At 48.1% G+C, this 27,642-nt stretch overlaps 1 protein-coding gene across 1 annotated transcript in view; it reads right to left on the bottom strand.

Annotated features, from left to right (window-relative positions):
- Positions 1-515: 515 nt before the first annotated feature.
- GLYR2 (glyoxylate reductase 2) overlaps positions 516-27,642 on the bottom strand; it is a 125,370-nt gene continuing 98,243 nt past the window's right edge. The window contains exons 8-12 of the mRNA XM_086526779.1: positions 20,819-20,871; positions 20,677-20,747; positions 20,488-20,560; positions 819-923; positions 516-687 (exon numbers count right to left, since the gene is read on the bottom strand). Coding sequence (XP_086382905.1) covers positions 538-687; positions 819-923; positions 20,488-20,560; positions 20,677-20,747; positions 20,819-20,871 — 452 coding nt within the window. The 3' untranslated portion in view covers positions 516-537. The remainder of the gene's footprint in view (positions 688-818; positions 924-20,487; positions 20,561-20,676; positions 20,748-20,818; positions 20,872-27,642) is intronic.

Here is a 27,642-nt window from a genome sequence, read left to right as displayed (position 1 = left end):
TTCCACAAATTACAGATAATTTTCCCAAAACTTTATTAAGACCTTAAAACAAGAGAAGGAAGTCCTCAAAGGGATTGCACTTTTGCCAAAACATGCTTACACTCTTTGGTCTAGAGCGTTTGAACTAAATCAAACACACCCCACAAAGTGTTGGGTTCAATTCGTCAAAACCTCTTAACGGGTGAGAGTGGTAGCTAGCCCACCAAGAGGTGCCGAGTAGGCGTAAGGGTAATTTAAGTCATCAAAGGGACTTCCCTTTTACGCACTTACACTCTTTGGTCTAGAGTGTTTGAACTAAACACACCCCAAAAAAGTGGTGTTCAATTCGTCGAAACCTCTGAACGAAGAGGTGCTGAGTAGGCAGAAGGGTAATTTAAGTCCTCGAAGGGACTGCCCTTTCACCGAAACGCACTTACACTCTTTGGTAAAGAGTGTTTGAACTAAATCAAACACACCCCAAAAAGAGGGGGGAGGGGGGGGGGGGGGGGGGGGGGGGCGCGGGTGTTGAGACAAACTGATAAGAGATACTGAGCTATATTAATCAGATTTAATTGCTTCTATTACAGCTGAAAAGTCTTGGTCACCAAGGCCTTTAGACTTCGCAACTTTGTACATTTCATTTGCTGATGCTGCAACCGGAACTGGTTGGGACACTGACTCAGCAAGTTGTAATGCCAGTCGTAAATCCTGTAAACAACAACAAACAGCATTATTATGGGACCACCCCTAAGCTCCTGGAAATCAAACAGAAAAATGAGACTTGAAAAAAGGCTGCAATGAAAAATGCTCAAACTTCAGATCAATTCCTAAACACAGACCTTCTGCTGGTGCTTCAGAGGAAATGCTGGCGGGAATTTACTCTTGACCATTGAAGGACCCTTCATTGTAAACATTGGGGAGCTTATGGCACCTTGTGAAATAACCTGAATCACAATCAATGCCAACATAGCTGATGATCAGAAAATGAAGAGAACTGAATCAGCAAATAAACAAGGGGAAATCTTGCGGTGGCTTACTTATGCAATTGTAGAGAGAGAGAGAGAGAGAGAGAGAGAGAGAGAGAGAGAGAGAGAGAAGAAGAAGAAGAAGAAGAAGAAGAAGAAGAATAGAATTATGACGTCGTAGGAAACTATCCCAAGAGACCTTAAAGATCTATCCGACGAGGAGAGTTGAACTCAAGACCTGTTATTCAAGAGGGAAATGGCATAACCAATCTACCACACTTGCGAAAAGAATTAAAGAACTGTGTATACAAAAGGTCCTAAGTTGATTAAAAATTTAAAAATCAAATTTGAAAAAATAGTGTGGAGTCTAGACCCAATCTTGCAAAACATATTTGTGATTTTAATAAAGAAAGTCAAACACCAAAAAAAGAACTTTTTTTTTTTTTTGTGGAGACCCACCTGTATGAAAGAAAGAAGAATAGTCCCAACCCTTGAGAAAAGAATTAAAGAATTGGATGGGCCATCACCCTTCAAAAGTCGTTGAGAGAACCTTAGGCCTAGAATAGTAAAGGCTTCAGCAAGCCAAAAAGTTCTACTGTCCAATGCCCAACTCAGACAGGGACCTCAACCACACAACCTACTGCATTTCACATTCACTTTTGGAATCGGGACTAGGACCATCTTCCTGACTATTGCTACCAGGGCTTGGGGTGTAGTTGATGAAGAATCCATGACGTGAGGCAGGGTTGCAGTTGAGCGGCACTGTCATAAAATCTAATATCTAATATCTAAACAACCCAAATGATTTTCTCATATTAAATTGATCACTTAATGTGGGAGAATAAACGGGAACAAGGGTTAAGATATAGACATGTGCTTATAGATCTATCTCAACATGGGGCCAATGGTAAAGGAGCCCAAATGAGATTTGGTCTATCAAAGAGCAAGGCTAACCAATGGACCATAAGACCTTAGGGTTAGCTTCATTGAAGACCTCCAATAATGTGTGTAAAAGTCCTTTGACCTTAGGTAAGCTAGGGCTGAGCTTGAGGCGGGAACCCGACCCAGCTCGACGTGCTTGTCTTGCTTGATGACTGAGGTGCTTGATGATTGAGATGCTTGAGGTGCTTGACATGCTTGAGATGCTAGGGTTGCACTTGAGGTGAGAACTCAGCCCAAGCTTAAAGTGCTTAAGGGCCAAGCTTGTGGTGGGAACTGGGCCTATGCATGAGGGGCTTGAGGTGTCAAAAGGTCAAGATTCAATCCCTACAAGGAAGGGGCGAGCCCTACAAGAGGGGAGATGAGAGAGAACACCCACACACTCACACAAGGCATGCATGGTACAAAGAAAGCAAAAGAGACACTTGTCAAGTTCCTCCTCATGTTGCCCTCGTGGTGTGCCTGAGGCCTATTGGTTGGCCACCCAAGGGGTCCAATGATAATTTAGGAGATTTAATTAATTGATTTTGCATTTATCAAGTCCTCTTTCTCAAAGGGGAAAGGGGGACACTTGTCCCAAGGCTACCCTTGCTGCTTGTAATGCCTCCTGCTTGTGATTGGCTAGGCCAGGAGGGGTCCAATGAGCTTCAAGCATGAGCTACAAGGGAGGGTCGACCCAAGCAAGCTAGGGGGTTGCTTAGGGAGTATACTCATGGGGATCATTTTGTTACTCTGTGGCCAAGTCAACAGAGGCTGCAGGTGAGATATTTTTAGACCCGAGGGTCTAAAGCGAGAAAATGCACAAATGAGTGACACTTGGCACTCTGAGGCCAGTTTACTACTTAAAGAGAAGGCAAAACGTGATTTTCAGCTGGGAGCTCGTTTTTGAGTGCTGTCACAGGTGGGAGAGCTTCAATGGAGTGCTGGCTTACCCTCTATGTACAGTGAGGTGCAGGATGTCATGACCTGCATACCTCTCATTGCTCTCTCTCTCCCCTATTCTTTATGGGTATGCCCCTCTAGTGAGCTCATCAGATTGACCATGTACAGTCTTGTGGTTTGATGCTCTAATGCTGAGGCAAGAGCCTCCCTGAATAGGAACAGGAGTAGCTAACTGCTACTCCAAAGCAGGGAAACGAGAGGGTGATAACCTCTCAAGTAAACACACAAAAATCAGCACTGTTTTATTGCTGATTTTGGGCTGTTTAGGGACCGTTTTGTGCTCGGAATCATGCCAGAATCAAGGGGCACGTAGTCCAAGGCATTGGGAACAGTGCAAGGACAGTTGACAACTGAAATTAGGTCAAAAATAGGTCCTAACCAGAAAATACAGCGGTCTGAAATTGACTGTTTTTCAGCCATACGGACGCTAGAACCATTGGGAATAGTGCCCCACTGGCAAAGGACAGTTAGGGGACTGTTTGGGGCTGAAAACAGGGCAAAAACCAGTAAATACAGCGTGCTGAATTTACTGTTTTTGGGCAGGAATCAGAGGGTTTATGCCAATGGAAGTGAGTTCTAGCAAGGGAATTGGTTTCGCGCTAGTTTTGGGGCTGATATGCTGCCGAAATTTGGCCAAATCAAGTGGTATCTAGTTGGATATAGACAAAGGATTCCCAGGACTCTACTTTGTAAATTTACCGTCTCAAAGTATAAAGAAATACCGAAAGGGGCACCTATTTAGGGGCCAATCTAGTGTCTGATTCGCATACAGATGCATTCTAGCATCTATATCCCATTCCCCTCTCTTGTGTCATTATAGCACAGGTAGAATAGACAACTAATAATGGGTGAAAGCTAAATCAAGGTTTGAAGTAAAGTCTACCGCCCTTATTGAAGTTAACAGGCCGGTTACAATACCTCTGTATCAGCTAGTCTCTATCTCCAATTGGTGAGGTGAGGCAAGTAGCTGACCAATAACACATCTAATGCCATGAGATAGGTGTGTGTCTCCATGTACCTAGGGCATGAGATGAACCCATCATCTGTTGTGCGGATAAGATGGTCTTGATAAAAAGCCATCTTCATCCTCAACTCATGTGACGGAGACAACGAAGTCCTCCTGGTATCTAACATCATGTCAGATAACCTCGCAGTATGAGGGTGAGGGATGGTGCATCCAGGGAAGGGGACAACCTGACTAAATCCGTGTACTTCAATCAAACATGATATCTGTGCAAACCAACATGAAATATCACCCTCATTGGCCAACTGTCGTGCATATCTGTCGCATGGGAGCTCCCATGTGCTATGAATTTTTTTTTCGAGAAAAGGATCCTTCTATTAGTTAATGAAAACTGCCCATAGGGCTACATCCACCTCTGCAGGAGAGGGCTACAACAAGCATGATGGGGAGACTCTCCCAATGAAAAAACAACATATATACAATGAGGCTAAATCAAGAGATGGGAGGAGGGAAGAGCCACACAGGTGGACAGTAGTGCCATCTGGGCACCCCTTGGACAATGGTGTAGAAAGGCCCAGGGCGCCAGAGTCGAAGGAAAGCCTCGTGACGCTCCCGCATGCGGTCGGAGCTGCCTTGTAGTCCCTCAAGCTGTCCTCTGAGAGTATGGATCAGCTCTAGCCAAAAGTCACGAACAGTCTCTGCTAGTGGCATAGGGCGAGCCTCAAAGATGCGGAAACAGTGGGCCCGCCAGATGAACCAGAGAGCTAGGCCGTTGATGAGCTCCCAACACTCCTCTCTCTCACTGCACCACTCCTGTGGAGTAAGATCTTAGCAGGCTGGAGTGTAGGTCGCCCCCCCTGCGTCACTATCATCCTGCTGGTGGAAGATAGCTCAAACTGAAGTGCCGGGCCCGTGAGGGTGGACCAAGCTGCTGCCCCCCAAGTGTACTGTTGAGCCGTGGAGAGGGAAGGCATCAGCCGAAGAACTCGTAGCCACACCTGCTGGGCCGAAGGACAGTCCCAAAGACAGTGACGCTGACTCTCCACCAACTGGTCACAGGCTGCACATGCGGCCGAGAGACCACTATGCACAAGCCAGCTCCCTACTGCTGTGGCTCTGTGTGCAACCAGCCACTGGAACAAAGTGACGCGCCTTGGCTGTTTGGAGTCCCACAGCCTCTGCCAAAAAGCTGCCAAGAACTCTACTGTGAGGCCCTCCTCCTGCCAATGACGTGCTGCAGCGGGGCGGGCCTCTCTCTGTGCTGCAAGTATATGACGTCCAAGCCGAACAGTGTACTGAAAAAAGGGGACTCCTGGGCGGTCTGCAGAAGGGAAGGGGTCCCTCCATAGCCACTCACCAGAATCCCACTGTACTCGTGCCAGTGGACAACACTCCCAAGCCCATAGCCTCCAATGTCCTGTCTCAAGAGCTGCTGGGTCAGGGTCGATGACGTAAGTCCTCCCAAAGATGCCCACAACTCGGATCCTCTGGAAACAGCACTCTGCTACCTGCGGGGCCTCTACTGCAACTCGCTGTAATCGTCCCCCACCCTGAAGCTCGAAGAACAGGGCTGGGACAGTCTCTGAGCAAGCCTTGACTGAAATGAGAACCTCCAGTCGAGCGAAGGCTCCCATCCACCGGGGTGCTACTGGCTCGAGAGGCGTGAGCCACTCAGCTGGAACTGACTCTGAGATGTCCTAACACATGCTCTGCACCCCTCTCATGCCCTGTAGCTGGACAGCCTGCACCTCCTCTGACAAACCTGTGAACGCTAGCCAGTCACCTAGAGAGCGCGCTGGACCTGCTGCCATGGGACCCCAAGAAACATGAGGCCGACTCCCAACCAAGTGGCCTCTCTGAGTGCGAACCATGGGGTTCCAGACGAGGGGTTGCCGTAGGCACTCCTCTGTGCACGTCGGCTGTCTCTGCTCTAGGCCACGCCGTAAGAGCTCCCAAGATCGAAGCAAACTCACAGCGAATCGATCCTCCAGTCTCCTGCTCAAACCAACTCGGCGCAACTCTGTAAAGATCCATCTGGTCGAAGGTTGCCAAGGGCCTCCTGACTGAGGCACCCTGGCACGAAGCCTCTGCAGCAAGAACTCCTTCCAGGGCTCCTCGCCTGGAAGAAGTCCTCTGACGACGAACTTCCCAAGAAGGGCTCTGCTTTGCTGTGCTGGATCAATGATCCCAAGCCCTCCCTGAGAACAAGGAAGTGTGATGACCGACCAAGCCACCTTGGCTCGGGCTATTTGAGTGTCGCGACCTGACCAAAGGAAGTTCCTGATCAGCCTCTCTACCTGGCTGATACAAGAACTTGAGAAGATCCAGCAAGAAGTGATGTACCACATAGTCGCCAACAACACCTGGTTGGCAACTACTACTCTGCCAGCCAGCGAAAGTTGTGATGAGCTCCACTGTAACAGCTTTCTCCTGATGGACAGGAGAAGAGGAGCAATCTGCTGCTCGGGGGAAAAGTCCAAACCAACCTGACAACCCAAGTATCGAACTGCAGTCCCTGGAGGAATCCACCTGAAACCTTCTCCTGGCATCCAATCTGGCACAGGAGCATTGCCAACCGAGAAAGCCACTGTCTTTCTCCAGTTGATCAGTGCGCCCGATGCACAGCAGAAGGTCTCCAAAGCCTGCTCACATCTGTGTAAATTGGCCTCCTAGCCCTCTAAGTACAAGGCTGAGTCGTCGGCAAACTCAGCGTCCAGAAGCTCATCTCCCCGTATAGGGAGTGCTAAGTCCCTCAGACCAACCTGCTCTGACACCAAAAATCTGCTCATCACCTTCGCATAGAACAAAAAGAGAAAGGGGGCAAGAGGACAACTCTGTCTGACCGATCGTGTGAGCATGAAGCGCTCACCTCTACCTCCTGCAAAAAGCACCTGACTGTGAGCCTGTCTGTACAAAGCTGACACCCCTCTGATCCAAGCATCTGAGAAGCCCATCCTGCGTAGTGTGCCCTCTAGAAAGTCCCAGTCTACTCTGTCGTATGCCTTCTCAAAATCGAGAAGAAGAATCACAAGGTCCTCCCCACGGAGTGGTGCCAGGGTAGAAGCCTCCCAGAAAGTGAAGATGTTGTCAAGGATACTGCGTTCCTTGACAAAACCTGTCTGAGTCCCATGTATAAGGCTCTCCAAAAGTGGCTAAATCCTCAAACTCAGAGCCTTGGCAAGAATTTTGTAGGTTGAGTTGAGGATGGTGATGGGGCGCCACTGTCGAATCTCATCCAAGGAGCCACCCTCCTTTGGAATGAGGTAAATCAGGCTCACTCATGCTATCCGGCATCACTCCTGTGTGCAGAATGTACTGAAAGGCACTACAAAGATCTGGGCCAAGCAGGTCCCAGTACTCCAAGAAAAAACTGGGAGTCAACCCATCCTCACCTGGACAGCTACCACGAGGGAGGGCCCTAAGAGCCGTGTGCAGCTCCTCAAGCTGAAGAGGTATCTCTAGCCTCTGGCGCATCTCCTCAGTCACAAGACAAGGAATCTGTGCCCAAACCTGTTCCCTGCATGCATCCTGTCTCTCTGACTGGGACTCAGCCAACAGTAACTCACGGTAAAAGACAGTAGAAACTGCACGCATATTCTCGGACTCACAAACAATTGACCCATCGGGTCTCCTCAACTGATTGACCTTGGCATGCGAGTGCCGAGGTCCCACTGTCTCAAAAAAAACACCTGTCACTCTGTCACCCACCTGAGTCCACTGAGATGCCTGTCGGTGGAAGGCAAACTCATGGCGCCTCTCCTCTGTGCAAGCAAGCTCCTGTCGAGCCTGCTGTAACTGCTCCTCCAACCATGGACTGTCTGGATGCTGCTCCTGCATCCTCTGTAGTGAAGCAATGCCTCGTCTGAGACGCTGCTCCTCCTCTCTTGCTACAGCCCGTCGAGCCAGAGACTCCTGGAGAAAAAAGTGGCTAAGTTGAGCTAGGCCTAAGGCCACTCTGTCTGCAGGTGGAGCCTGGCTGTCCATGCCCTCTGTCCAGAGAGCCTCTACCCTCTCTCTGAGTGCTGAGTCCAACAAGACCCGCTCTGGGATGCGAAGCATCGTGCTCCCACTCCTCTGCCTGTCTGCCACTGTGAGGATCACTGGTGCATGGTCCGAGAAGGATGTCCCTGCCAGGATGCCCACTGATCCCTCCAAGTCACTGAAGTGGTCACTAGTGTAGAAGCGATCCATGCGCGATAGATTCACTCCTCCCACTCTGAGGTCCGATCTAGAGAAGATAAGACTCTCTGGAGGCCTCACAAAGCCAGAATGCTGCCATGTATCCGAGACCCTCAAAGTCATACACAACCTCTCCCAAGCTGCTAACTCGACTCCATGCACAGTAGCATGGCTGCCTCCGATCCTGTCAGAAGGGTCCTCCAACATGTTGAAGTCCCCTGCTACACACCAATGGTCAACCTGTGGCAAAGACTCAACAATCTGTGACCAAAACTCTGCGCGAGCACTCGCCACATTGGGCGCATAGATGTTTAGGAAGCCCACAAGGCCACCCTGAACTTGCATAGTAATCCACTAAGCCTTGCCTGGCACAATAATCCCTCTGCCCACCATGGCCTGCTGCAATGAGTCCGCAATAGTCATACATACCCCTCTTGTGGGGCATCACATAACTGCACGTAGGGGAGAAAGAGAGCAGTGTGTAGTGTGCAGGGCATCACTCCTAGCACCACACTGTACATGAGAGGGAAAGGAAGCACTCCATAGCTCTTAACATGTGACAGAAAGTGAAATGAGGCCTCTCCCAGCATAAAATTCAGCGCCACTTCTTCTGCAAGAGGAAAGTGCATGAAAATTCGACACTTGGCGCATTTACAAGCATTTGGCCGTTTCGGGTTCGCCGCTTAAAAATATCCTGACCGGTTGCCCAGTTGACTTCGCGGCAGAGTTATAAAATGTTCCCCTAGTCATACCGGAGGTAATGACGCGAACACATTTCACGGCCCAAAATAGCAGTTTCCTAAATTTTAGGAGATGCTTCCGTTGGGCTCCCACTAGTCTTCTGACCATCTATCCTCATTGGAGCCGCATCCAAAAGTGCAATGTGGCCCAACTGTCGGATACTTTTTGTTGGTAGTCCCACCTTGACTTTACGCCTTAATTGAGTTCACTTCCTAGTATCCACCAACTTGCTAAGTGCGACGAGGGGACCTATATGATCTTGCTCTGAGCCTAGACATCCTCTTACCATACGAATTCCAGTGCCGACCACTTCCCGTCTGCAGGTGAATCTACCGTTCACATTGGCCATACAATGTCCGACCGTTTGCTACTTCAAAAAGAGGGTCTCAAAACAAATAAAATAAACCCCATTGGAAAGAAACCAACAACCAAGGTTAGCAGTTGCCACATCTCTGTGACATGGTTAATAACTGCCACGTCCTCGTGACACCTCCCACTCTACGGTCCGATCTAGAGAAGGCAAGACTGTCTGGGGGCCTCACAAAACGAGAGTGCTGCCATGTATCCGAGACCCTCAAAGTCATATAAAACCTCCCTTAAGCTGCCAACTCGACTCCATGCACAGTAGCATGGCTGCCACCAATCCTGTCAGAAGGGTCCTCCAACATGTTGAAGTCCCCTCCCATACACCAATGATCGGCCTGCGGCAAAGACTCAACAATCTGTGACCAAAACTCTGCACGAGCACTCGCCACATTGGGCGCATAGATGTTCAGGAAGCCCACAAGGCCACCCTGAACCTGCATAGTAATCCACTGAGCCCTGCCTGGCACAATAATCCCTCTGTCCACAATGGCCTGTTGCAATGAGTCCGCAATAGTCATACATACCCCACCCTGGATGCCTCCAGGGCCAAAAGCAGCTGACCAAAAGGTATCATAGCGTCCACGCAAAATCTGACCACATCGCCGAATGCGGCTCTCAGACAAATGGTGCTCCTGAAGCATAAGGAGATCAATCTCTCCTCCCACAAGGCAACGCTGAAGCTCCTGACGCAATCGGCCCCGCTGTCGCTGAAATTGGGGCCCACCTAGTCCCTGCACGTTCCACGAGACGATCCTCATGGGGAGCGAGAAAGAACAGATGCTGCCGCAACAGCAAGACGGGCTATCTTCGAGGCTGGCTTGGATGGGGAGTAATCCGCATCCGAGCGTCCTCTAGATAGGCGAGACTGCAGTGAGTACCTGGTCCAAGCCCAAGCAGAGCGAGCCGTGCGTAAAGCAACCTCCTCTGCCCAGGAGTCCTCATGAATGTATACATAGCAAGGCAAACACTGCGTATCAGCAAAAAAAGTACACCACAATGTGCCTACATCCTGCTGAGTCTGGGGGTGTCACCGCAAACTTGGCCAGTGGCCACAAAGTCTGCAGTAAATCTGTAACGCCAAGTTCTCCCATGTGGTGAGAGAACTCGAGAACCATGCAACCATCCGACCACTGAATCGAGTGACCACTCTGTCTCGGTCCTACCACAGAGGGGGAAGGAGAAACCAACTGCTGAGTCCAAGGCCTCTGTCCCCCTAGCGGCGAGGAACAAAGCGTGGACCATGAAGCAGGCTGCCTCGTGGTTTGCTGCGGAATCGCCGAGAAAGCGAGTGAACCCGTAATCGAAGAAATCCTAGCGGCGTCGGAGGTCAATGCTCGTCAGACCACAAGGGATAGCTGCAAGGGAAGATGTCTAAATCTGCAGAGGGGGCCGCAAGAAGGGTTGACCCTCTCTCGCTAGGCGACTCGTGGCAAAGGCGCTGCCAAGAGATCTCCTAGCCGCCGACGAGGGACCAGTCTCCTGAGTCGACTGTGGTACTGAAGCAGGAGGAGGGGGAGAAGGAGCTGGGGGGGGGGGGGGGGGGGGGGGGGGGCGGAGGAGAAGAGAAGCGGGGTGGGGCGACAGAGACAGGGGGGCGAGGTGGGGAGTGGGCGGGAGCAAAGGGCGGGGGAGGGGATGAGGAGGAGGAGGGGAAATCGGATGGTGGGGCGGCTGGCGAGAGTGAAGCGGAGGTGGAGGCTGGCGTAGGGGGCTCCTCCTGCTCAAGAGGACCAAAGCGGTTCCCCGTGGGAACCCACTGCTGCTGAGTAGGCACCTGAGGGCCACTCTGAGTGCCAGGTTGTCGCTGTGGCCCCCGGCGTCGACGGCCACGGGCCTGCTGCCACCCCTCCTCCGGTGGAGCCCCAGGCTCGGAGGGTGGCTCTGGATCTGTGCGCTGTCGCTGGCTGTGGCTGCAGCCCAGCCTTGGCAGGCTGGGGCTGAGGCTGAGGTGCGGGTCGAGGTCTCCTCCGTGGACAGGCCTTCGCTAGGTGGCCCATCTGTCTGCAAATGAAGCACTGGTTCGGGAGACCCGAGTACTCCACACTCTGTCTAAACCACCCCCCACTCACCCGAGACAAAAGGATGACCTTCGGGAGCGTGTGGGTATCTCTGACCAAAACTCGAATTGAAGGGATGCCAGCCGCCTTGGCAGCCATTGATGCTGCCGTACGAGGTGTCTCCAGGACAGTCCCGATGGCGGAGCCAATCCTGGAGAGAAGTGGAAGGTACTCCCTCCGTAAACCCGAAAAGCAGACTGAGATGGGGATGTCTGCCTTCTCTACTAGCACATCCGAATTCGGGTCAAAACCATGTCGCCACTGTCGAAAGTGGGCGCGTGATGCTCGGATGGCCAGTGGACTCATAGCTATGACCTTGGAGGCCATCTCGGAAGTCTCGAACTCAATCTGGTAGTACCCCCGTCCGAGAATCTGGACATCCAAGATCTTGCCCACCTCTGCGAGAAGGCGGGCCTGGAGAAGGTCTCGCAGCTCTCCTCTGCTAGGACGAGTGCCGAGAACCTTGCAGATGACATAAGTCGCCTGTAAGCTTTCTATCTCTGCGGCAAGGCTCGCTTGCTCTGTCGGCGAAAGAGCAAGTCGAATGGTGGGCTCAGCGGGGTCGGGCGAGGGGGCTTCAGGCGAGTCCCTCTGTGGCGAAGCTGGAGCCTCCATCTGTGTCTACTGCTGAGTCGAAGAAGCGGGCGGTGAAGAAAATCTGCAACCGAGTATGCCAAGCACTTGTCCGAAGAAGAAGTGATGCAGAGCCAGGTGCAGAAGACCTTCGGGAGCGATGAGGATAGGGGGGGGGGGGGGGGGGGGATGGGGGGATGGATAAAGCGGTGAGCGAAAGTTTAAAAGGCTGCGGGGGGGGGGGGGGGCGGGGGAGGGAGAAGGGGCCAGGGAATGGGGGGTAGCGGACGGGCTAGGGGGGTAGCTAGGGGGCAGCAGAGGGCAAGGGTGGCGTGGCGGGCAGGGCTGGGCGAGGGAGGAGCGCGAGGGCGATGGGGGCAGCGCGAGGGCGGGGGCAGAAGGCAGCGCGAGGGGGCAGCGCGGGGGCTGGAGGCAGCGAGGGCGAGAGGGAGGGGGGGGAGGGGGGGGAGGGGGGGGGGGGGGGGGGGGGGGGTGAGGGGCAGAGATGGCGCAACAACAGGGGAGGAGGGCATGCAGCAACAGCGAGCGTCGCCTCCACACTGCAGTTGTACATAACTTACCCCATGTGCTATGAATTAAAGACACTGATCTAGCAAAAGCCTTCGCTACAATCGGTGGTGCACTCATCTCAACCCTGATAATCGCCCAAATCGGCTTGGAGATCATGGATACAAGTGGTCTCTTGATGGATCTCCATCCATCATATGTGCGCTCTCATCTACTACGATGATCTAGGCTAGGCTCCCATATCTGCACTCCATAAAGCATGGTAGGAGTGACCAATGTCAAATAGCCACCGCTTAGTGCATGGCTTTTGAAACTGCACCTGTGAACATATCCTCTCTAGTCCTCCTAATGCTGCATATACCCTCGCAATCTCGCCTCTCTCATAAAGAAAGTAGGTCCACAGAATACAACACCAAGATATGTACAGGAGTCTACATACTCCACTATCTCCTATCCATATGTAAAAATAGGTGTTGATCTCATGACCCTCTGCACTGTAGTATTGAATACCATTACCTTGGTTTTGACAAGGTAAGTGGAGAGACCATGATCATGTGCATAAGCATTTGACGCATCTAGATGTCTTTGCATACCCTCTAGAGAATCTACAATAAGCACAATATCATCGGCATAAAGCAATAGAGGTATCCATGTACCTAACAATTGTGCCCCTCTATCCCTTGTAGTCTCAATATAGAAAGAAATCTCATCAATATACGATCCAAACAAAATTGGAGAAAGTGGGCATCCCTACTTCACCCCAATAGTAGTGGGGGGGGTACGTCCGCAGACATCAGGAAAGGCGCCTGCAGTATGTGTGACTAGTGTGAACCTAGCCGTTTAGTTATGAAGTCCTATAAATAGGACTTGAGCCTCATTTGTGAGACATCTTGTGTGAACACCACACTTGGACTCTTGGCCCCTGGCAGCTCTGCCCGCACACCCGTACTGGTGTGGGTTCGGTGGTATGAGACACCGGCCCTTGTGGCAAAGGCTAGCCCGCTTGGCTGCAGGCTCCCAGGCTCGGGGGTGAGCCCGTATTGGCTTTATGGACTACGTGTGTCTAGGTGTGAGTTTGGCTTGTGTCATGTCATGTGTGCAGGATGGATCCGGCATGGGACTAACGGGGGAAAGGGGCATCTTCTGATCTCCAATACTGTGTCGATCTTCTCCCTTCTCTCTTTTGATCAAATTCTATTTATTTTCCGCTAATAAATTGCTCGTACGAGCTCCCCTTTGTGACAGTGGTATCAAAGCTCGACCACCTCTCTTTTTTTGCAAAGGATGATTGTGAGAAGGAACGAGAAAAACCGTGCCGAGTCAAGAGAGAACTATTGAAGAAGAACTTCAACAGGTACGAGTTCAACTCGCAAAACTGTAGCAGCTTCTCACGTTGCCTGCTGTCCAGAAGGTTTTGGACGGACTCAAGAAACCGCAAGGAACAGATGCTGATGGGCGTCAAGTAAACACTATCGGTGGTAACAACCCGCAGGAGGAAAATGCGGAAAGAGGTGCCACAGTGCACAACGGATTTCCAGATCGGAACAAACGGCCCATAAAGAGCAAATGCCAGCAAAAAAGGCTCTCTCTCTGTTGAACGGAAGTAGAGATGTTTATATCTCTTCCCCGTTATACTCTCCTGACCATACTACCTCTACTTCTCATACAGAATCTAAACCCTTTTCTAAGAGGAGAACGTCCTTCTTTACATAACACTAAAGAGAAGCCCAAGTTCAAAAAGGACAACCGCAAGCATCAAAAGATGCGGGTTTTCAAATCTGGTGACAAGGATGTCAAGTTTGATAATGACAAAGAACGGAGAGATATCCCAAGGCACTATTGGGACTGGTTTGCCCAAAAGGCACACGAGAAATTCACACGCTATGTTGACAAGTATTGGTAAAAGTCACCCCCTTTCATGAAGATTTCCGATGAGGAAAAGATGCGGAAGTTTGAAGCAGGCCTTCAACCACATTCGAAAGAGTATGAAGGTGTATCCCCATGATACCCTTCAAAGGATGATGGAGTCGACAATCATTGTTGAAAGATCTACACTCCACTAGTACCCCAAGAAGGATGAAACAAAGCACGTATCGTGCAAGACAAAGAGCGGTATATGATGATCATGGCAACCAAGGCAAAAAGTGTCCCCCTGAGGACTCTAATCAGCCTAAGAAGCCAAAGGGCACCGGAAAAAAGCTAAAGTATCTTTCGCCCACCCAAGTACAAACTTTCGAGGAAGATGTTTCTAGAGTGGAGAGAACGAACACATGTAGCCCGATTACCCTATTCGACAACAACGGTAGGAAGAAGCATATTCGAAGAAAAAACAAACGAATGAACCCGCTCCACCAAGCTCGAATTCTATTCCTAATGTACAAGGGAATATGGAAACAAAGAAAGGGAAGCATAAGCTTCTAAAAGGCTCGGGATCTTTGAATAACCAGCGAGTATTGATCCTCTATGATCCAAGATGAATCCAACAATTTCATTTCACTTGATACTACAGAACGGTTGAGCCTTACACCTGCTTAGCTAGGCACTCTGATCACATCCGGATCAGCATTTGAGGGGTTGACCACCAACGCAACTCCCGTGCAAGGACAACTCAATCTTCAAAATGGCGAGTGCAAGGACTGCGAATCATTTTTGATGGCACCTATCAAGGAATGTGATATCATCTTGGGTATGCCATGGCAATTCCACATCCAACCGCTCCCAGATTATGTGGGCAAATCCGTCACCTTTGAACATGAGGGCAAGAGAAAAGGACAAGTCTAAGGAGAGTTCGCTCTCAAGTCTTCAAATTAAACGTTTTCAATTTATTGAAAGATACGAGGACTGTTTCATTGAAACAGTCCTTGATAAGCTACCTCTAGAACACCAAGAAGATCATCACATTGATCTCATACCCGATAGCTCTCCTCCTAACCAACCCCAAACGCTAGCTCCTTTGCTCCCTTTATAGGGTAGGATATTGGTTAAGAACTTTTAAAGGCTTAGGTAGGGCAAGTTTGGAAGACAAAATCATAAAAATAAATCATTAAAATGATTACTAATAAACTTCACTTCGGCAAAGTTCAAGGGTGAAACTGTCGCACATTTGTCATCTGTCAAAACGATTGTACAATCCATTCATGCAAGAGGGTTCCAAAACTAGAAAATCTAATCTAATGGACTTGTCCGGACATGCAAATCCTAGGATTCTAGACACTACTATCTAGGGATAGGTACAGAATCGACTCTCGAAGTCGATGAAGCATGTTCACGTGGCACACAGAGCCATGTGCACGTGCCATCATCCCTCGTCATCCTATTATCCTGAAATCTCCTTGCTTGATTTCAATGGGAGTATTCGATTGAAGTGACCTCCGTCTCTCATCTCTCATACGTGAGTGTGAGGAGGGGGGGTGTGTGTGAGCAAGTGCAAGTGTTTGTGGGAATGAAAGCTCGTAATTGTGGAAAGTTGCCCTTTGCTCGGTAAGCAAGCCCCTTGGTTGTTAAGGAAGCCCCTTGCCTAAGCTAAGCAAGCACCCTGCTTGAAGCTACCCCTCTTTTCTGGTTAAAGAACTCCTTGGGTTACGATTTAATAAAATCATCACTACAAAGATTACGCATTGTGGCAAGCTGCTCATCGTATGTGCAAGCGCTCTGCATCGGAAGCCGTTGCATAATGTAGCTATAAGAGCGTACGTGTGCTCGAGCAGGTGACACAACACGCAGAGAGATGAAGGGCGAAGGAGAGGGATGAGGGCCTCGGGATGTGTGTGTGTGAGAAGAAGAAGAAGAAGAAGAAGAGGATTTTAACGTCGTAGGAAACTATCCCAAGAGACCTTAAAGATCTATCCCACGAGAGTTGAACTTACGACTTGCTATTCAAGAGGGAAATGACATAACCAATCTACCACACTTGAGAGAGAGAGAGAGAGAGAGAGAGAGAGAGAGAGAGAGAGCACTCGACACACCCTAGGTTGCCCATCTCTCCGCCACAATGCGTCCTCTCCTCACACGAATTGAGCTTTGCAAACTGCTGCCAGGCTTGCTGCTGCCAAAACAGGCCTGCACGTGGTATTGTGTGGGTGCTTGACATGCTTGATTGCCAGTTTCCTGCCTGTTGAATTTCTGTTTTCCTCCTGTTTTGGAGCCTTTAGGTGGTGGGGTTTTCTGGTGTGTCGCAGTGGTGGCGTACTCTTTCTCCCTTGAACTTGTCTTGCTTGTTGAAAATCCCCATGCAAGTTCCTTACCTTTGGCTTGTCCTTTTGGATCGTAGCTTCTAATGCAGCCAACCGCTGCCTTTCATCCACTTGTCCTGCTGGTTTGAAGCTTTCTTTTCAAGTTTAGTGATGGACTCTCTCCTCGGACCTCCATCAGCTTGTCCTGTATCATAAAATTTAAGTGCCAGCTTCGGTGCGATCCTCTTTTGGGCGGGGTTTTTTGGTGTGGATGGTGGTCCAGCTAACAGCTGTCCCAGTGGTAGGCGTCATTGGTTAGTCAGGGAAGCGTCTGGAGCATGATGTTTTGTATCGCTTGGGGCAGTAGGAGGTATTGGGCAGATTCAAACATATCCTGGATTCATAACTCTCTTCACATTCCCACTTTACCCCTGTCTATACATATCCTTTTAGCCATGGTTATCCATTGGTTTTTCCCCTCAGCTTTGGGGAATCCTGCAGTACTGTATTGGCAGAGTCTGCCTCTTGTAATATTGTGTAGTATCAGCAGGGCCTGAGACCTATTAGAGAGAGAGAAGAAGAAGAAGATAATTAACGTCGTAGGAAACTATCCCGAGAGACCTTAAAGATCTATTTGAGGAAAGTTGAACTCAAGACTTGTTATTCAAGAGGGAAATGGCATAACCAATCTACCACACTTGGGTGATAGAAAGGTTATAGCATTTTCCTCCGTTTATTAGCACACACACACACACCCCGATCTCCCACACACACGCCCGAGAAGAAGAGTATTTTAACGTTGTAGGAAACTATCCCAAGAGATAGTAAACATCTATCCGACGAGGAGAGTTGAACTCAAGACTTGTTATCCAAGAGGGAAATGGCATAACCAATCTACCACACTTGGGTGATAGAAAGGTTATACCATTTTCCTCTTTTTATTAGAGAGAGAGAGAGAGAGAGAGAGAGAGAGAGAGAGAGAGAGAGAGAGAGAGAGAGAGAGATGAAATGAAATGTTATATTAACGTCTTCAAAAGGCCAAAATGACCTATGAGACCAATCTGTTACAAAATAATGAATCTAATACCATGTCTGGGTACGAAAGAACTAGATCAAAGATACTAGTACTAGAATCCATCCTCATCTGCACTCTGGATGTCGAGAGAGTATGTCTTGAATCCTCTGCTGTAGTCTCCGTCAATGCCGTGTAGCCCCTCTCCTCAATCGTGGCCGTCTGGATCTCCGTAGCGCCAATGCTCGGTCGATGAGAGTGCCGGTAGTGGTCGAATGAGTGTGGGCCGAGCTCTGCAGTGATGGCTTCTCCTCTGGCCGTCCCATATCTAGTGAAAAGAAATCTGTAATCTGTCTCTGGGACTGTCTCTCTCTATCTCTCACCAATAAAGTGTCTCTATATCTGTGTAACTCAAGTAGATATAGCCCAAGACATCTCTGATCCTCATAACTCATGACCCTAGAGAAAGGACCAAAACCCTCTCTGAATAAGCAGTGGAAACAGACCCGTATCTCATAGTACACTGTGCAATGACATATGTAATGTAGCTCTGTCTCTGGCTTTAACTGGCATAAGTGGCATATCCTACTATCTGATGGTATCCCTTTGAATCTACCAGTCTCAATCTCCAACTGATGTGAGGATGTGCATATCTGACCAATGGCACACCGCAAACCATGAGACATATGTGTGTCCATGTAGCTGGGTCGAATCACAACCCATCTCCTGTGAGGTGGAGAAGATGCTCTCTATAGAAAGCCATCTTCGTGCCCAACTCATGTGGCGGCTCTATCCATGTCCTCCTAGTATCCAGCTGGATAAGGTCCTGACGAATGAGTCTAGTAATCTCCACCCATGTAAGAGACATCGAGAGTGCCTGAAGAGAGTACTGGAAAGGGGGCAACCTCTCCATGGTGAAGCCATGCATCTGAAACCATGATGTCATCTGTGCATACCAGCATGAAGTGTCCCCCTGAAGAGCTGACTGTCTGGAAGACTCAAGGGCCAGTCTAGCATATCTGTCTCTAGTAGTATCCCACAAGCTGTGCACAAAGGAAAGTGATCTAGTAAGCGCCTCAATCTCCATAGGAGTAGCTAGCTCTGCTCGAATGATAGCGTGGGGTACGGAGGCCTTGGCTCTGATCAACCGAGAGATCATAGATACCAAGGGCCTCTCCATATGTCTCCAACCATCCTGGCCTACAGAAGGTCCCCATATCTACACCCCATACAACATAGCTGAGGCTACTAAAGTATCAAAGAGCCATAACTTTGTCTGAGGTTCTTGGAACCGAACTTGCCAACACATCCTCTCCAAGCCTCCCAAGGCCGCAAAAGCTCTAATCAATCTAGTTCTGCTGCTCTCCCCAAAGAAAACCTTGGCCCAGTGAAGACAACCCCAAGGTAAGTGTATGCATCTGTATACTCTACAATCTCTTGACCATATGTGAAAGTTGGTGCTGACCTACTGATCCATTGTGGTGTGGTGTTAAACACCATAACCTTGGTTTTACCAAGGTTTACAAACAATCCACTATCCTCTGCAAAACTGTGTAATGCATCCAATTGTCGCTGCATACCCTCTGGTGAGTCAAAGATCAACACAATACATCAGCATATAAAAACAATGGGATCCACGTCCCTGCCAGTTGGGCACCTCTATCACCCTCTCTGTCAATATAATCCGACACCTCATCAACATACATACCAAATAGAGTACGAGACAATGGGCAACCCTGTTTCGTTCACCCCAATGGTGGAGTGAACAAATCAGATATCCCCTCCGGAGTGCGTACATGTCCCATCATTGATCTGTATAGAGCCATAATCCCCCAAATCAGCACTATGGGCTCCCCCATCTCCTGCAGTCTGCACATCAATCGAGCTCTTGGGACCACGTAAAATGCTTTGCGGAAATCCACAAAGCTACAATAAATCTGTCTCCCATGTGACCTGCCCTCCTCAATGATGGCTCTCAGTGTCAGAATATGATCAAGAGTGGAGAAACCCCTCCTGAAACTGGCCTGGCCAATGTGTGCCCAACCATGACAATGTAGTTATTCCCAGGCTTTGTACGATCACCTGCTTTGAAGATAGGCACAATAGTAGAAAACCTCCAAGTCTCAGGTAACCCCTCACATATGGCACGATTGAACAACATTGCAAGAACCTCTACCAGCGTATCTCTAGCATGTGTAAAGTGATCTGCTACTAGACCATCATGATCATATGCCCTGCTGGTCCTCATCCTGGTAATGGCTCTCTTTACCATCTCAGTGGTAAAAAAGGTGCTGGTAGGTGGGCATGGCTCTGTCCAAGAACAGTATATAACAATGAGGCATACTGGCCCCACACATCAGCAGAAGTAATCACTCGGGGAGAGGAGTGCTCATGAAAGAATCGCCATGCCTCTCTTGAGTCTCTACTCAAGAATAGCTGATACAAGTCTCGCTCCATCTGGGCCAAGTAAGCTCGTTTCTTCCGTCGCACAAGGCGTCGGGAAGCAATCCGAGATTGTGTGTGTGTGTGTGTGTGTGTGTGTGTGTGTGAGAGAGAGAGAGAGAGAGAGAGAGAGAGAGAGATAAAATAAGATAAAATGAAATGATATATTAACGTCTTCAAAAGGCCAAAATGACCTATGAGACCAATCCGTTACAAACTTGTGAATCTAGTACCGTGTCCGAGTACAAAAAAAGAAATACTAAAATGAATCTAGAAGTGCTACTAGCTCAAGCTCATTGAGGTATGAGTGTTCACTGATACAATGGGTGATCAATCCATCCTCATCTGTACTCTGGATGGAGAGAGAGAGAGAGAGAGGGGGGGGGGGGGGGGGGGGGGGGGGGGGGACCTGCAATTGACACACATCCTTCCTTCCTCATGGCTCCTACACCAATCTCTCCAGCCATCATGTCATTCTATCCTCACCACCAGCTACTCAATGCAAAAACTGATGCATACCCTACCCCCTTCCCAACACCACACAGGCATGCGCACACACATACACATGAACATATGGATCTGCTATATTGAGTATTTGTAGAGGCATATCCAATGCATAGAAGAGTACCTCAATTATGGTGCTTGGATCTAATCCAATCTTGTCTCCCAAAACTAGACCCTCCGAAAAAGATGCCATCATGCTGCAAGAAAAAGACACACAATCAAAACCCACTTGCTGTAAATCAAAGGGCTTGAAAAAGCCAAAGAGTACAGCATCGAACTTCATTGTCACCGCCAGATAACAAGCTAACCTCACCTTCCCATCACCATGTTGACAATCAACTTCATGGCAGCACCATTCCCAACTTCACCAAGATAGAAACGTGACTGAAAATGCATAAAAATAAGAAACAACTCAAGAAAGTAGAAATTTGCCAAATTAAAATTTCTTTCTTCACCTTGCCCATGACATCCAGCAATGGCCCAGCTTGTTCATACAAATCCTCGTCGCCTGCATCAACAATGTTATGCAACATTGAAGTGTTGGGATGTATTTTAGGTGACACAATTGTGTGTGCATGCGCACATGTGTGATTACCAAAAAAAAAAGTATGTGTGTGTGCATGTGTGCACGCTTGCAAGAAATGAAATGTTATATTGACATCTTGACCTATGAGACCAAATTCATGTGTGACTCTAGTTTTCTCTACGCAAGGCTTGGGGGGGGGGGGGGGGGGGGGGGGGGGGGGGGAAGAGAGAGAGAGAAATGAAATGAAATGAAATGTTATATTAACGTCTTCAAAAGGCCAAAGTGACCTATGAGACCAGAAAGTTACAATGCGGTGTATCTGATACAAAGTCAGATTAACAAAATAAATTAAGCTAGGCTAACAAGATATAAATACTGTGGAATCCTAAACTAAGCTGATAGGTGTGAAAGGTGAAAGGCGTGAAATGTGTGAACTAAGCAGTACATGTGTAGACAATATGGGAGAGAAGTAGAGATTCATCTTCATAGAGATCCATCTTCATTTGCACTCTGGACGACGAGAAAGTATGGCTCGAATCCTTTGCTCTAGTCTCCTTCGAAACTGTGTAGCTCCTCTTCTCCATCGGGGTCGTCTAGATCTCCCTAGCTCCAATGCTCGGTCTATGAGAATGCGAGTAGTGCGGGCAGACCTCTCCACTGTTGGCTGCTCCTCTGTCTGTTCTTCTGGGTGTACAATATCTAGTGGAAAGAAATCTGTGATATGTCTCTGGGGTTGTCTCTCTTCAGCTCTCCTCAGAGAGAGAGAGAGAGAGAGAGAGAGAGAGAGAGAGAGAGAGAGAGAGAGAGAGAGAGAGAGAGAGAGCTTTTTTTTAATATAATTGCTTTATTTTAAGCTTACGTGAAAAGATGGCAGCTTTTGGGGCCCTGCTTTTGGCATCCCTTGTAAACCTTTAAATAAGTGCTCCTGCTCTGTAGAGCATCTAGACGCGGAGTCTGAGAGTGAGAACCCTCCCACTCCCTTGTACTTTGAGTTACTGATTAATACAAAAAGAAATAACGAAAGGGGCGCCGGTCTTTGGGGCCAATACCTCTTGGCATGGAACTCTGCCGGGCCGTGTCGAATCAATTGTGAGCTATGAACTGTTTTGAAGTGAATCTCTGCTGTGTCACAGTAGAATCTTGACTTGTAGTGTCCAAGTTTATTACAATGGTATCAAAGTGCGGCTGATTTCTCTTCTACCGGGAAATCTGATCCTTTTCTCGCGACATTTATGGATTCAAACAAAGATTAGTCGACTTCCTCTACAACTGGGGATGCAGGAAGAGATCACGAAGAAGATTCTCACGAGGAGTACGGCTCGCCTCGGCCTACTCAGGCAGAGATTGAAGAGATGGAGCGTCGACAATTGGTTGACAATGTAACAAAGATGATGATCAATCTTGCGAAGGATCCCAAATTTGCAAAATTTTGACTCAGACATCCTTCGACGTAGTGCACTCTCAGTGGTGGAAGGCCACAGAACCACCCCTCAAACCGGCACTCAAGAAACCTCCTACTCCGAGGATGTTTACAGAGCAAAAATTGGAAGAGGTGGTTGATACGCGGATTACCGAGCTTTTTGACGCAAGCAACAAAGACAAAAAGCACGACAAAAAGCAGAAGAAAGGAACTGACTTCCCGGGTTATTTGGGTCGTCAATCTACTTTTGCCTCGGCACGAAAACAAAAGAAACGTGTGCGATTTGAAGGAGTATCTAGTTCTTCTAGCTCTTCTGACTCAAGTGAAGAAGACAGACAAGGGAAAAAGAGAAGCAAAAAGCAAAGCTTTGGAAAGGGCAAGAAAAAGGCAAAGAAGCCTAAGTTTTGCCCAGTTTCTGACAGTTCTACAAGGGACTCGTCTTCGGATAGTTCGGACTCCGATGATCACAGATTTTATGCAAAGAAGAAAAATTTCTATAAAGCCAACCAATCTAACTTTCTGGAGGATAAAAGCAAGAAAGTTTGAGAATTTAAAGAAGGTGGACAATCAATTAAATTTGACACTTTTTCTGGATTCCGAGATGCTTCGAGGGCTTTGGCTTTCATACAGCAGTTTGATATAGCTTTCTCTGAAGGGCATTAGTCAGAGCACTCCAAGATTCGGAGGGCTACCTCTTACTTCAAGGGAAATGCTCGAACATGGTGGTCCACTCTTCTATTGAACAAGAAAGCGCCAGTTAAATGGCTGAAATTTAAAATGGAACGTGGACGAAAAGGCAAGATGAAAGCAGGACTGGTTCCAGATTGCATGGGTACTGACCCAAGCACGATTGATGAGAGTACAGAACTTTGTCGAGCTTGGGGCAAAGTGAAAGATCAAGAAGCCCTGATTTTCTTTGATGGAGGAGCCAAGGCCAACTTCGTTTCACCTGAATTGGCGGCGCAACTCGAGATCACACCCGATCGGATGGGACCACAAGCAGAGGTAGCTCTAGCGGCACTCGGCAGGGACGTGGCCATTACACCTGTCATTGGCAAACTTCGCTTGCATTGTCAGGGGTATTTGGGGGACGAGGACTTCTACATAATGAACTTGGAAGGTCGTGATGTTCTCCTGGGAGTCCCTTGGTACCATAAGAACAACCCCGTGGTCGATTATTGGGCGAAGAAAGCGACACTAACTACTGAAAAGGGCCGAACCATTGTACTTGATGTGAAACTTAAGGGTGAGTCTGTCCCGATTGTATCGGCTTCGACCGTTTCAAAATTAATGAAATCCAATCTGTTTGTTTACTCGATCTTTTTGAAAGAGTTGAATGATGATCATAGGACAAATATGTCTGATCTAGAAAAAGAGCGCTAAGATTTCTCCACACTCATGCGGATTGCTTTTTTGAGGGCCTACCATGCGAGTTGCCACCAACTCCTCCTGAGGATCATACCATTGATCTGATACCTGGAAGCACACCACCGAACCGGCCACCTTACCGAGTGCGCCGAGCCCAGAATGAAGAGATTATGAACCAAGTGAAAAACCTCTTGGAAAAGGTTCTTATCCAGCCGAGTACTTCAACTTACTGCTCTCTGGTTTTGTTTGGTTTTGAAGAAAGACGGATCTTGGAGAATGTGCATTGACTATAGAGCTCTCAATAAAATCACCATCAAGAACATATTTCCGATTCCTAGGATCCATGATATTCTAGACTGACTACAGGGATCCTCTTGTTTCAGCAGGATCGATTTGGAGAGCCGATATCATCAAATCCGAATTGCGCCAGGAGATGTCTACAAGTCAGCTTTTCGGACGACTTTTGGTTTATTCGAGTTTTTGATGATGCCTTTTGGGCTTACCAATGCTCCAGCGACCTTTAACCGAATGATGGACAGGATTTTCAAAGAGTACAGATCTTTTGTGGGCACTTTCTTTGATGACATTATTGTCTTCTCCAAGGATGAGGCAGATCATAGAGCACATTAGCTATAGGTCTTTCAGGCATTGCGAGATCACAAGTTGGTGATTATGCAAAGAAGAGTGAATTTTTCCTACCAAATATACACTTTTTGGGATACATCGTCTCAGCAACAGGAGTGCAGATGGACCCGGCCAAGATAGAGACTATCCGTGATTGGCCCGATTTGAAGAATGTCCATGAAGTTAGAAGCTTCTTGGGCTTATGTTCTTACTACCGGCGGTTCATTAAAAAGTTTGCAGAGGTTGTTTCCCCTTTGCATATCTTGACATAGAAAAGAGTCCCTTTCTCGTGAGGACCCACAAAGGTGATTGCCTTTCAGACATTGAAAGAGAAATTGACAACAGGACCAGTTTCGACTTTGCCGGATTTGCAGAAGTCATTTGAAGTATATTGTGATGCTTGGGGTCGTAGTCTGGGTGCGGTCTTAATGCAGGAAGGCCATGTCATTGCCTGCGAGAGCCGATTGTTCTCAAGGCCGGAATTGATAGCACAGATATAGATATGAGAATGAGCTTTTGGTGGTTATCCATGCTCTTACTCAGTGGCGACACTACCTACTCGGAGCCGATTTCACGGTCTTCATAGAGCATCAGAGTTTACGCTACTTCTTGTCAGAGAAGCAGCTATCGGAAAAGCAGATGCGGTGGGCGAACATCTTGTCACAATTTCACTTCCAGATTGTCCATGTGCTAGGACAGAAGAATTTGGTGCCAGATGCTTTGTCCCAGAAGCCGTTGGTTTTGGCTATTTCCGTGATATATCATAGGAGCTTCAAGGATATGGTCGATCAGTATGCCACATATGCAGATTTTGCGAATATTTTCACTCGGATACAGAATGGGGAGGTAGTAGCGGGATATTCCATTCGGGATGGCTACTTGATGAAGAAAACGATGTTGTGCGTTACACAGCCGTTGAGGGAAAAGGTTCTAACTGAATGCCACTGTCCACCATTTACGGTCACCACAACATTGCTACCACCTTGAAAGGTGTGGAAAGATACTTCTTTTGGCCAAGACTCAAGAAGGACGTGGACGATTTTGTACGCAGTTTCTTGGTATGCTAGAAGGTCAAGTTTGACAAGCATAAAGCACAGGGATTGTTACAGCCTTTACCCATACCCACCCGCCCCTAGGAAAGTATTGCAATGGATTTCATTTTTGATCTCTTGAGAACACAAAGTGGGCACGATGGTATCTCGACTGTTATTGACAGATTTAACAAGCAAGCTCATTTCATTCCAGTGAAGAAAACAGTCAAGCCAGATCACTTAGCGAGACTGCTTGTTGCCCAAATCTTCAGATTACATGGCATGCCTGAGACAATTGTCTCCGACAGAGACCCCAGATTCACGAGTTTGTTTTGGAAGACTATTTGGGAGAACATTGGCACGCGGTTGCAGTTCTCGTCATCTTTCCACCCGCAGACAAATGGGCAATTAGAGATTGCAAATTCAGTCGTACTGGATTTGTTGAAGTCTTACATCTCGGATCAAAAGACTCAATGGGAAAAGTATTTGCCCTTGGTGGAATTTGCCTACAATAACACGATTCACTCTTTGATGGGGAAGGCGCTTGAGATTATTGAAGGTGCTACGAAGGTTCCACCCTTCCTAAGCACGAAAGATAAGATTTTAGAAGCGGACCAGTACACACGGGACTTGGACACGGCTTTTGTAAAGGTCCAAGAGGCTTTGCAGAAATCTCAAGAAAGACACAAAAAGGCAGCAGATCGACATCGTCAGGATTTGAAATTAAAGGAGAACAATTGGGTGCTCTTATGTTTTGAGAAGTCACGCCTGGGCAATAAAAAGGGAAAGGAGCAGCTTTTTCCAAAGCTTAGCATGAGATACTATGGACCTTTCCAGATTTCTGAAAAGATAAATGATGTCTCCTTTAGACTGAAGCTGCCCGATACTTGGAGGATTCACAATGCTTTTCATGTGAGTCTCCCGAAGCCTTTTAAAGGCGATGTGTCCGATGATGGGGAGCCAGATGAGCAACCCGAAGTGGAGGAAAACGAGGAGAATTACTCGTTCCACAACAGATATTGGCACATAAAGATAGAAAGATAAAAGGTAAAGCGATACGAAGGTTCTTGGATAAATTCAAGAACTATCCCGCATTGGATGCGAAGTGGATGGAGGACCTGGTAGATACTCCTCAGATTGTGAATCTTTACCTTGAAGCATTTGATTTAGCATAGTCTATTCCAAATCGAACCCCGAACTCAACTTGGGTGGAATTCGGTGCAACGGGTATGCACAAGAGGGGAGTCGCTCCACTCCTTTGTCAGCAGATTGCCCCGATTTTTGATACTAAAGTCACTGATGTCTCTTTTGAGTTTCAGGGATATTGTGAGCTGACAGTATTCTGCTGTAATGACTTTATGAACTGGAATTCCCGATAATATGATACTTATTTGTTCTTGACTTGTCTAAGTGCAGAAACTGATAAACAAAATGACTGCAGCATTTTGGTCTGAAAGATCTCGATAGACATGGTTGCAATAAGGATTAGTTAATCTGGCATCTATGAGGTCCCGAGTGGATCGAGATGCGATTGCTAAATACGTTGTCGATTAATCATGGTCTGAGATCCGAATAAATTTTGAATGTGATTTGTCCCGTGATGGGACTGTCGATTGGTACATGTGCTAGATGTGTTTTCCTAGTGCGTCGGTACTAACAGCCAGTGTCTGCTAAGATAGTTTATGGCCTTTGTCTGTTTTGCAGGCGTAATCGAGGGCGATTACAATGCTTTCAAGAGGGGGGTATGTCACAAATTGGTGACGTGTCAAATGTGGGGCAACAGAGGACACACCCACACACCCTGACTCGCAGCAAACCCGCAGAGACATGGTTGACGTGGCTGGCTGTATGGATCCCACTTTTCACGCTGTAGACCGTACGGAATTCCAGCTTTTCTCTACGCAAGGCTTGGGGAGAGAGAGAGAGAGAGAGAGAGAGAGAGAGAGAGAGAGAGAGAGAGAGAGAGAGAGAGAGAGAGAGAGAATGAAAATGAAATGTTATATTAACGTCTTCAAAAGGCCAAAATGGCCTATGAGACCAAAAAAGTTACTATTGGTGAATCTGATACCATGTCTGAGTACGGAAATTACAAAGGTACAAAGAACTAATACTAAGACGCTAAGGAGAAAGGAAATTGGGGGGGGGGGGGGGGGGGGGGGGGGGTGTTTGTGGGTTCATATGAAATTTCTCATTGGTCGCTGTAGGATCTCATCGACCTCCTCCATGGTCAGTACTCTGGTAGGGCGTCTTGCATGTCGAGCTAGAGTGATCTGTATCTTTTGTTGCAGCCTTCTTTTGTAGTGGGAGACC

This window comes from Adiantum capillus-veneris, chromosome 13 (assembly GCF_014529385.1).
Source record: "Adiantum capillus-veneris isolate H3 chromosome 13, ASM1452938v2, whole genome shotgun sequence".
NCBI lineage: Eukaryota > Viridiplantae > Streptophyta > Polypodiopsida > Polypodiales > Pteridaceae > Adiantum > Adiantum capillus-veneris.
The sequence above is the reverse complement of the archived record's forward strand: the minus strand, read 5'-3'. Positions and strand labels throughout refer to the sequence as shown.